At 39.7% G+C, this 12,189-nt stretch overlaps 1 protein-coding gene across 1 annotated transcript in view; it reads right to left on the bottom strand.

The window, feature by feature from the left end:
* The window catches only part of LOC104495831 (DENN domain-containing protein 1A-like), a gene marked incomplete at its 5' end in the record, with an annotated part of 111,914 nt that overhangs the window by 35,292 nt on the left and 64,433 nt on the right, over positions 1–12,189 (bottom strand). Inside the window, 5 exon segments of the mRNA XM_010138861.1 lie at positions 2,488–2,544; positions 3,614–3,685; positions 5,341–5,381; positions 5,990–6,077; positions 6,635–6,736. Of these exon segments, the coding sequence (XP_010137163.1) occupies positions 2,488–2,544; positions 3,614–3,685; positions 5,341–5,381; positions 5,990–6,077; positions 6,635–6,736 (360 nt within the window).

Genomic DNA, 12,189 nt, shown 5'->3' with positions numbered 1-12,189 from the left:
CGGGGAGAGAGAGAGAAAAGGAAGAAAAAGAAAAAAGTACGGTATCCGATATAAAATAAAGCTACCATGCTGTTTCTATTAACAATTATTTGCTATCACTCATAAGAATCCTCTGAAAACTATTTCTGTTGCTTTGAAATACTGTACCACAAATGAACAAGGGATGGAAATAGAGCCCCATTCAATCTCTACTATCATATTAAAGAAGGACCTTACACACACCACAGTGACCTCTCAACAGGTCAATCCTGCATTTCCCATTTGCAATTCAAACCCGAGGCTGGAGCAGACCAAGGGCAAAATGGGCTCTTGATTATATTTAAGAGGTCGCCATTGCTATGCAGAGTTGGAGGAAGCAGACCTCTAGCTTTATTGCATTTTTAAATTCTATATTGTACAGAAGCTGCTCATATTTGGCAGCGAAAACTGGAAAAGGGATGTTTATATTTGACTTTTCCTTCCCAGTGGCCTATGCACTTTTTGTATTAATAATGGAAAATAATATGTTAAAATGCAGTGGATAGTAAGTTCGGTTTAAAAATAACCTGAGGTTATCCTTAGAAGATGAACGACTGGCATCCCAAACCTGGCAAAAATTGTTTAATTACGCCAGAGTTTCAAGCAGTTAACACCTGCACATACTAGTATGTAAAGACATGAAAAATACAATGTTCTCACCTGAAAATTGGTGAGGATGCACTAATAGACTTATCCACAGAGCAGCATGACATTTACATTAAAAATAATAGGAGGGTGGCCAAAACAATTTTTGCTATTTTTATCACTTTAAACGGAGCAAACCTTCATTTTCGCGTTACCTTCCCCTCCTGTATTCAAAATGGAGAAGAGGATGGACTAGAAAAGAACAGCCTGAAATAAGAAAGGAGAGGTAGAGCAGCATGTGTCAGCTACTCACTGAAATCTTTTAAGCTCCTGTGAAAGCGTATGTTGAACAATCACGTTTAACCATCTTACAGAAATGCCACATAATAAGGAAGGGGAAACAAAATTGGGCTGTTTATTTGTAAATGTTATGTGTGTTTTTTGAAACGAATACTGGCTGCTTGAAGGGCTGAGAAGGCACCAACACTAATAACCCAGAGCAATAAACGAATGAGATGTTCCTCAGCCTTTTACACAAATGTCACAGAATAGCATACAACTATATTAGCATTTAAAACACAGGAAAACAACCTGGTCATTTTACACAGCTCCAACTGCTCCAGAAATGCATACGAGAGGGCCAAACATTTTATTATTCATGAAGCTCATGTCCAGAAGTGAAACACATGGAATTACGTAAAAAATTCCATGTACAAGAAAAACGCTTCATGTTTCTAATCTTTCCATATTAAACCTCAAGTGGTCACATATGAAGTAGTAGGTGTAATAAAATAAAATAACAGTAAAAGCATCTGAAGCAACTTTATCTTCCTCAAAAATGTCCAGCAATCTGCTAGAGTATTTAGAGAGCGAACAGCACTGGGATTGCACACACCGTTAATTCCATCAGCTCAGAACCTGGCTGCACAATAATGCCTTTGTATGAACGCCGCTGACATTCAGGCAGGTCCCTGTTTGTGCCGTGGGAACCCATCTGCAGCGCTGCCTGAAGATGATGGTCTAGAGAAGAAATTTACTGAGATAGCACAGATTAAAAAAAACCCCCAAACTATTGTGCAACAAATTGAATAAAAATTTCTGTGCAAGAGCTTCAGTTCTATTAGGGAGTCAGCAATCCCCTTTTCCTGCAAGACCCTCCCAGCTCTGCTTCACAGAATAAATGTAATACTGGCAATAAACCCGCAGCAGAGCTAACCATTCCCTCAGAAGACGTGTATCAATATGACCATACTTGGGGCATAAAAGGAGCAATTAGTATTGGATAACACCTTCTTCGAACACAACTCAGCGTTCCTGGAATTGTACCATTAACAAACACAGACAGATTTGGAAAACAACAAACAGTCTGAGTCTTTTTTCCTGCAATATTTCAAATTTGAAATGAGCACCAACTCTAATTTAATTCCTTTAGGTCTAAACTTTGCAGCAGTCAGGAAACCTCCAATCCCTTTTCCCAGCGACAGACATTACCCTACGTTCCCTGAGAGGTTACTGTAGGAATAACAACAATTTGCTGTTTGCCAGAAGTTCACTGCTATTGCTGGGGGAAAGATCTCGCGGCTCACGTAAAGCCCCCAGCACAAAGGACACACAGCACAAAGGACAGGAGAGGGACCACTCCAAACAGAACACTCAATTTTCTGGCTTTTGTGGGTTTAAGTCAGAGCCTTAATGTATCTGAAGACAGGATTTTTTGTCTGTGAATATTTATAACAGTGTGAAAAATCCGGGACAGCTGGTAATGCATTTTGAAGTGTGCTAACAACACCCTATCAAACAGCTTCCTATTGATCACATAATGCTTTTCGCGGCTAAGTATTTCATACGTGGTGCTTATACATTTTGAATAAGAACTTCAAGTACCTTTTGCTTCAAGCGGTTTTTCACTTCTTTTATTCCCATTTTTGCATGATCTTTTGCCTGCATGAAAAATTAATTTAAGTTAAAATCCCCTTTTATTTCCAGCAGTGACAACACTTGATTTCAGTGCATCAAATTCACCTTCTCTAGTTACTAAAAATGACAGGGAAAAAATAGTAACAGGATACTGAAAACATATTAAAACAAATAGAAAGCTAAAAAAGCCTCAGACAGACAAACACACACACAGTTTTTGCAAAAACTGTGTCTTCTCTGTTTTGATGCCACAGACATCTTTCACCGTTTTGCATTCCACACCCTCGTCTTCCCCTCCAAGGATTTCTCTGGCTTATAAGGTATCAATCAACAGGAATAAAAAGCCTGCGAACTTCCTCTGTGCAGCGCTCGGGATGCCAGATCCATTTAGCAGAGCTAATCTCATCCTACTCATCTCTCAGGCTGGAGGACCGCAGGCGAAAATGAAAGTTTGAATAGTTATCTCAATGCTTTTTGTAGCATTATTTCCTAAAATTGAGCTTCTAAGAAATCGTCGCTGTTTCTGTGTTGTTTCACCTCACAGAGTGGAACTGGCAGCTGTGCACGGGAATACGGGAACACACTAGCTATGTGTTACAACATACTCATTTAAAGAATAACCTAGTAAGTTGGGCTCTAAATAAGCAGGTATAAGAAATCTTTAGGGAAAATTAATTGACATTTAGAAAAGATGGGAACAATTTGAAAAATGAGAGGATCCCCTTATTTCGATGAAGCTGCAAGCAGAGAAACCCAAGGTAACGATGATTTCCAACAGAGAAATGATGAGATGGTAGCGCTGCCTAGCAGAGCATACAGGCACTATTTCCCAGAAACAGTCCTATGTAATAATAGGATTTATCATTTATACTCTCAAGAGAAATCACAAGTTCCCCGCCTCCTCTGCATTTCAATTATGTTTGAATTTCAAAATGACTTTTCCATTTAAATTTGAAATTTAGATGGATGCGTATTTTAAGTAATTTTGTGAGTCCAATAGAAATGAATTTAAGTCTTGAGTTTCATTTGAAAGGTTAAAACAGAATCGTAATTAGACTCTTATCTCAGTAGTAAGCCAGTACTTGATACTTACAAACTTGTAGACAGTCTTCATGGCAGGGTTAGCCTTGGTCTTTACTGTGTTTAAAATGGCTCCGCTTCCTTTCTATAATTATGGTAACAAGAGAATAAATTTCATCAAAGCTCTTTAAAGCAAACAGCAATCTGAAATTCACCATTCTTATCTTAAAATACCAATCCATTACCTATGCTTATTAGCCAAGCTGAACATTAAAATCGTACATTTCAAGAAAAGGAACACTAGTAAAAATGTATGAAATGTTTCTCAGAGGAACCTCAGTTCTGTTTAACAGAGCAGTTTTCAAACGGAGAGTGTCAGTGCTCCTAAATCTGAGACCCCCTTGCCTTACAGTTCAGCTCACCAACAGCGTTCAGTGATTGTTCCAGTCACCCTCAAGAGTGTCCTGTACATGGCATTAAAACCCTAAACAAGTTTCAGACAAAAGCATCCTACCAAATACTCAATGTCTGGGGCAGAAAATTCAGTATCGGGAAAGCCTGTACATTCGATCCGAAGGAGCGAGATCTTTATTCCCCTTTCATGATCCCACTATACTGTTTATCAAAAGCATGCTACCTTTTAAAGATCTAAGCTCTTGATAGTGGGATAAATTGAGGGGAAATGAAATCTAACTACAGTCATAAACGTTAATTCTAGAAGAGCCGAATTGCATGTGGCAAGCATAATAAAAGTCATAAGACACTAATATGTCAGATAGAATAATCTGTTAGTCCAGGCGGTGTGTTACACCTTCCACACACCACTGACTATTGCTGTCCGGTACCTCATTTGATAAAGAAAAACACCCCAGATAATTTTGTGTTTTCTTATTTCAGTGCAAACTTATATTTCCAGAGACCAGAAGCAATCAGACACAAACGGTTTCAAGAGTTACTCCTTCTGTTACTACATGATAACTAATCTTCAACAGCCATTCCCTCTTCTTAGAATTTCAAAATTCCTTGTCAGCTCACGTATTTATACTTAGTTATATGTATATATATTTATCTGTCTAACTACAGGATGGGATTTTTTGCATGACTGTTATAAAATACGTTTAATTCAAAATTATCAAGTTAATATTGAGCCCAGCATTTTATGTAAGCAACATAATTCCATTTGTAACAAGGACAATAGGCAAATGGAATGCTGCAAAACTCCATTCTGCCAGAAAACAAGTCAATCTTTCCCACCGACTCGTACCTATAAACCAGAAATACTTCACTTTTCAATAGATCACATTTTATGCATCAAGAGGCTTTTACAATCAGCTGTCAATTATCAGCTGAAACAACATGCTAGTCTCTAAAGGTATTTAAATTTTAAAATAATAAACCAAAGATACAAACCCCATCCCAAATAGCGCTGTCCCTATTCAGCACTTCACACCATTCAGCTTCAGAAAGAGCTTTGTGGTGTGGCAACCTTCCCTTTCCGTTGAAAGGAAATAAACCCCACATTGTGTTCTAACATGACAATAACTTATTTCCAGCAGTCCCCAAGATTCAAAAACTTGAGAATTGGTGGGTTTTTTCATTTTTAGCATATGTTTTCTTCTGTTCTTTACTTCATCTGAAGAGTGCATTAGCTTCTCACAACTAAACTCAAGTTGGTTACAGCTAAACACTGCAGGGAACAGGTCTGTCATCTTCCTGGGGACAGAGGTTAACGGCCACACAGAACTGTACAATGGTCCAGTAAGAGGCAGAACGTCTGTTGGGAGAATATTGTGCTCTTACCCTCACTGTGGAGAGCCACTGGTGGTACAACTTGTCGCTACCTGGAGAGAATCACAAAACCAAAGAAACTGAACTCTGTACCAAACAGAAAACAAGCTGGAAACGTGCAATGTTAGTGCTTTATGGTTCTAGAAGCATCGACGGTACAAAATGGGACGGGAACACCATCCTTTTTGGTTAGTTAGGCCACCACACATCCTTTTCTTTGAATGGAAACACAAGTCAATGAGATATCTACAAGTTTCATTTTACTTGCTAAAAGGCATTTCTATTTATCGGGTCGTCTTTCAGACATTTGAAAATGCTGAGATTTTAAGATCGCTAAAAGAAATTTAGATGGTTCCAGGTAAAGCCAAGGTTCTTCAGTATCCACCATTGCGAGAATTCTTCTAGGTGCACTTTAACAAAGTGGTAAACTGAGGTTTTGTAAGACTGAACAAACTATTCAAACCACAATATGTTGCTCAAACAAAGTTCTTGACAGAGAAAAGCACAAAAATTTAAGACCCATCAACCTGCAGGGATCATTGCAGCCTCAGTTATTTAGGTGAGTAACCACGAAGATCCATTACCCCATTACCCCATGATGGCCCACAAAGAGTAAGTCAAGAACAGTGTCTGAAATGAATTTAAATACTGTATTTCTTACCTGCATATTCTCCCATATTTATCTCTTCTTCAAAAACATCACTGAAGCCCTCGCCGGAGTTAAGAAGATCCAGACGGCCATCAATGAACTACATTGGTGTAAAAAGAGAGGGTAAACAAATCAACTTCCCTTTTTTTTTTCTTTTCAGAAAGACTTTAGGCTGCATTTGCTGGAACAACTCCTGTGTTCTTACGAGGAAGGGAGTCTAAAAACTATGAAAACACCACCCAAGCTGGCTGCATGTTTTCCAGTGTGACAAGGTTTGCTGCTTCACTAGAATCCAGCGCTCGTGTTTGTCTATACATATGTGTTCTTAGCCTCCCTGAAGTAGTAATATCATGTTTAAGAGCAATGTGTTTTCTGTACAAATTTTACAGCAGATACATTGGGTCTCGGGATGCTCAGATCAAAAGGTATGCTCTGAGCAGAGACCTTTAGGGGAAAGAACTGCACACCTCTTAAAATACAGCAAGCCTCATCACCTGAATCTGAGAAAAGCCAGCGAGGAGGAATTAAGGTGCTGCCAGCGACATGAATTTTCATCATTATGTGGCTGACAGATCCAGGAATATAGGAACAGCTCTCAAGGAAACCAGTTGTATTGTTAAAGAATGCGCTTCTACAGTAGAGCGATTAAGGCAGTACCTGCTTAAAGAGCTGGAGCTGAATGGCATTCTGAAGAAACTGCCTCATGACTGCAGAACGATGGGACACAAATGTTTCTTCACAAAAAGTGATGGGTTCCCCCTGCAGAGTTCAGAGCATTAAACACTGAAATAGCTTTGTCTGAATCCATTTGAATCCACTGTCTCAATTCTATCTGCTTCCCTTCCCAAATAAATAGAAGAATAAAGCAGGCATTATATGACAAGAATCAACGGTAGTTTATTTCCAGTTTTCAATCACGTGACTGACAAAAAAGATGGAAACTGGAAAATTGTGTATCATCAAAATAAACACATTGGCTTTACGCACATTTTTCTAACGCTGGTGGAGAAACGTCCATCATCCAAAGAGGTAATTGTACTTAATGCCCCCCAAAATGACACACAGACACGTGAATTTTGCATATTCTGCTTATCTGCCTCTGAGACCCAGCCAGACAACCTGCACAGGCACGTCAGGAATGTCTCCTCTGTTCTCTCCACAGTTCAGGAAGATTAGACTTCTATCTACTGAATGAGTGAAATTTCCCTTTTTCACAACCTCATTGGCAAAAGACAGAAATTGTTTTGCAGCTCTACTTTTATCTTATTTTAATGAGTTATGTTAATGCTGAAGTCTGCTGTGCATCTGCCATAAGGGCACAAATTTCCCCCACACTTAAATTGACAGATACTCAATGCAGCAAGCAAATACATTTATTGAATAAAACCCAAGAAAGAAACAAAGAATGATAAAATTATACTGATAGATAATTAATATGGAGCTTTTTCATAAAATATATTCGGACTCTTCATTGTTGGGTGTTCACCCCAGAGGTTACCAACCTGCCGCTGAGGCTTGCTGCCGATCACCTGGCCTTTGACATAACTGACCTCGCCATTGTAATGCAACAGTGCAACCCCCTACATCAGTTTTTAACTCAATTTATGAGGAAAATGAAGGAAATACTCAGCTTCAAATAATCAGACTGCAGAAACTGAGTTCTTCCAGGCCCCCAGTGAACTGGACATCCAGAATCACCAAGATTATCATCTTGCCATGTACCTCACCTCTACGCCAGCAGTCAACAAATGCCAGAGGTCACAGACTGGTCTTAACAAGAGGAAAAGGATCAATTGCAAGTGACTAGGCACAGGATGGGTCTCTTTCAAAGAGGGAAGAAATCGCTCTTTTAGGATAGTTTCTACCACCCTTTCCTTGGGCCAATGAATTTCCATGGTTTTGGAAAAGAAAGAAGGTTTCTTCTGTGACAGCTACAGTTTCAGGACAATTAATTTTAAAGATAATAACCTGTATTTGATTTACTTTAGCAAGTGTTTACAGAGAAAACCACAATCACCTCAATCTTTCTGGGCAAGAAGCACGAGTGTTAAGAATTTCTCCCATGGCCAGAGAAGAATACATCCAACGTGGAAAGATCTACGCCCTGCCCTGCAGAAGCTTCCTCTGCTCCTCTGTACATCCAGCACAGCGACGGCAGCTTCTCCTCTCACAACTGAGCTATGTGCCGCCCCTGCCAACACTCGCAGCGCAGCTGGGGGAGCCCAGCGCTGTGACAGCATTAACACACTTCCTTCCCTAAAGTGCTGATGATTGAGTTTGTTCATTAGGTTGATTAGACCTTTTGACTTCTTAAGAGACAATTCAGGCTCAACTGCTGCTAGATGATAAGAAAAACTTTAATCATCAAGGTCAAGCGTGAGCTTTTCAGCTTCAAATGCATTAGTCCCTTCCACCCTCCATGACCTGCAGAAGGGTGAACACACTGTTGCTAACCCCCATCCACAGCTTCATTACAAAAAGACAAGCTGGACAATAAGACCATTTTCTTGACAGATTTGGTTAACTGTAAGTTATCAAGCTAATCCGCTCTGCTTTTACTGACAGATGACATTATACATGAGGGACATGCTAAGAACTGCAGATATTCTGTGAAATTAGTGGTCTTGCTCGCACATAAATCAATTACAGTGACTTGTCCTGATAAACCCATCAACTCCTAAACTTGCTGTTTCCAACAATTACAGTTCAGGCCTTGATTCATCAAGGTACCGTAGACATCAATTATTCTCCTCTCCAACGACAAATGCATAACAGAGCCTAAGATACAGCATCACCAACACTCTGAACGTGTGCACAATATGATTCAGTGAAGAATCTGATTTGATCTGTAACAACAGATAATTCACATATATTTCAAGATTGGATCACAAAATTATTTAATACAAAAATTTACACATTTTGAAGACATTTAATCTGCAATCTTAACACAAGAAAAGTAACTTTAAAATAAAAGACTAAGATTTAAGACTCCCAGATGCTTTGAAAAAATAGGTGCCTTTTCTTTATGCCTTTGCAAATCTTCCTTTATATGAATATTTTATATTCATATGGCATAATGAAGTTCATCAGGGCAGTGCTGCTATCTCACAACCCCTTAAAAAGCTGAAAAGTTTCAGCCCACACCTGATCTGTTGCCAGCCCTATTTTTAAACTGAAATTCTGTTACATTCTAAAATAATGTTTAAAACTACTTAAGGCAGCAAGAGGAAAATGAAAGGAGTCTGGGATTTACTTCTGATTGATGGAGAGGTTCATGAAACCTGCTGCTGTATTTTAAGAAATCATAATACAAATTGAAAGATAAAGTCCAATTTTGATTAACTACATTGAAAAAAAATTTCACCATGAGTCCACGTCTTTCAAGGAAATCTCTTTTCCCTAGAAAGAAAAACTTTCTTCCAGAAGAGGGTACAGGACCTGGTGCAGCGTCACTGTCAGTGAGAGCCTGGCCGTACTCGCAGACGGGCCAGCTCACTGGCTGTGGCAGTAACTTCCACAGTGAATACAAAGGACTAAAAGTCACATGGGACAGAAGACAGCACAGATTAGAGGAGGACTTGGAGGACAGGACAGAGCCAAACACAGATGACACTTCTGTAAAGACAGAGAGATGCTATGATAACTCCTGAAGTCTAACTATTCCCACTGCCCCAAGAGATGAGCCACCAAAGCACGCAGCTGGTGACAGGGTCTAAAGCCGGCTTGCGACTGCAGGAGAAAACACGGAGATAGTAAAGACAGGGTTCAAGTCAGGCTAACAGCGAGAGCCTCTTCCACAAACAAACAAAGATCTCACAAAATTTGATTCTAAGGGTAAAAAAACCCCAAAACAACAAAAACCCCAGCAACCCAGACCTGAAAACTTTGCTTAGCCAACCCTAGAAGTTCTGCCCTGGAAGATACGGGTCATGTCTTCTGCATTATCCTGGTCAGCGTGTGGTGCAGGGTAATGAATTTTGTGCTGCTGTGTGCATGCCTTTAAACCACGTAGGTGCTCTTTCAAAAGCTCTCTAATAAATACACCAGCCATTAGAGCTGCTCTGTAAACCAGCCACGAAATGAAAAAATGTGCGTGGAATTTAAAGGTGCAGAAGATGACGACAATCTGACAGTTGACACATTGGAAGCCTGGTGTCAGTGGACTGTGCAGCAAAACCCCAGATGCAACGCAAGAACAATGACATGTACAAGATTCTGTATCACCACTTTATTACTGTCTAGGTATTGCAGATAACCACATCCTTTGCTAAAATTGGTTCTGTTGCAAATGACAAAATAAAGTCTGTAGGGATATTCTAGGAATCATGATCCTTAATTCCATCCAGAATTATAAGGAAGCTAAGAGAGGAGAATGATCCTACTGCTCTGGATATGTATGTCAATGAAAGAGACACTCGCAACCAGCTGCTCTGCAGACCTCCCAAGAATTGTGATTCCGGTGTCAAGGACAGATGAGCTCATCACAGCTGAAGAAGTCAGCCAGCAGGACGCCATAAAGAAAATCTGAAATCACCCGATAGGCCATTGGCTCATTCAGCTTGCAATTGCAACGACAAACAACCTCCCCGTAAGCCATATATAGGTTCAGCTCTCTGCATCTGCCTCAGTCATAATGGCATCAAGAAAGCATAGATCAAATCCTCTGCACAAGCAAATGATACCACAGCTTTATTAGCATTTCAAGATGCTGCTCAGGAGCAAAGACATCACGAGATTTGAGCACACTTCTGAAGAAAACTAAACTCAGAGTCGGTCCAAAGAGAGACCACCAGCTCTGGTAAATGAGAATTGCTGAGAGTAATCCTGAAAAGCTTTTCCAACCCACGTCTACGCAGAGTGCCCCGTCCGCACACCTACTGTCTCAGGCAAATGCCCATTACCATTACCAGCCCAATTTCAGACTTTTCCCATGTTCCTCGCTAGGGTATGTAACCTCTGATAGAGACACATCAACACTGAATAATTTCCCTACCACCTCACCCCAAAACTCCTAACCTGGACATGATAAACAGCCATAGCAGTGTTTTTTCTGACTGTACTACAAAGAAGTATAATGCACCTCAACTGACAAAAAAAACCAGGAAAAGCTTGCAAAAATGTAAAGTTGTTTGTGGTGCTGGCTGTAATCCAGTTTTCTCGTGTAGATTTTGGAAGCTAATACATCTCAAAATTTCACCCTCTAAGCATTCCCAAAATTCTTATGTAATTCCCTTTATAAAACTAGGCACCAACATACCAACAAATGCATTCTTGACCAAAACCCAAACAGAAGCAAAGCGCCCTCAGAAAGGACAGAGATCAGTTTCCTGCAACTTCTGAAGAGATCATTAACATTTGCCAGCAGGCTGCCAACGAGGATGAAGCAATTTAAACGCACAACTCAACTTTACATGTGCAATTATATAATATGCAGCTATTCAGACTTCAAAACCTTTTTAACGCTCTAATTAGAACTGTTGCCTGTGCTCCTTTCAGAACCCCAACAACACATGGAGTATCAAAATGCAATGTATTATTAACCTGTAATCAATTCTACAACATCCAAAATGCCTTCAGATCAAAAAACTTTAATGTGGATTAAAATTACTATAAAACTTTTGTAGAAAAAATACTGAGTATGATTTATTTGCATTAAAGCATTGTAAGAAAACCAGCTGATACTGATAGATTCCGCGGAAGTTCAACAACACCCTTTTGCACTTTATTTCAGAGGGTCTTATCCAACACCGTTACAGGATCTGACAAACTTTGCACAAAACCAGCTCCAAATAAATGATGAAACTAATGAAAAATGTGAAATTGGAAAAACAATATATTGCATAGCAATGTTTTTGCTTCTCCTTTCAAACCCTTTTAGTTTATTAGGATACCTGGTGTTTTGATGTTAGACCAAGCAAAATGACACATATTCACAAATAATGAAACTCCTCTAGTGTAATGGAGCAAGCCATCTTTCAGGTGTTTATATGGCTAATTCAAGCCATTGCCTGTCCTGATTTCTGAATCACCTGCATCAGCCAGCTGTTTTCTAGCCCGAACTCACTGATACAGCCTCACATCTTGAGCTCAAACAAACCTGGAAGACAAAGTGCCAAGAAACCAGCAAGAAAGTATTTGGGGGGGGGGGGGGGGAATTAAAAAAAAAAAAAAAAAAAACCATTTCCCACTTCAAAAAAAAAGGCCCGAAAAAA

The sequence above is a fragment of the Buceros rhinoceros genome, unplaced genomic scaffold, assembly GCF_000710305.1.
Source record: "Buceros rhinoceros silvestris isolate BGI_N320 unplaced genomic scaffold, ASM71030v1 scaffold7296, whole genome shotgun sequence".
NCBI classification, from domain to species: Eukaryota; Metazoa; Chordata; class Aves; order Bucerotiformes; family Bucerotidae; genus Buceros; species Buceros rhinoceros.
This window is presented reverse-complemented; position numbering and strand designations above follow the sequence as displayed.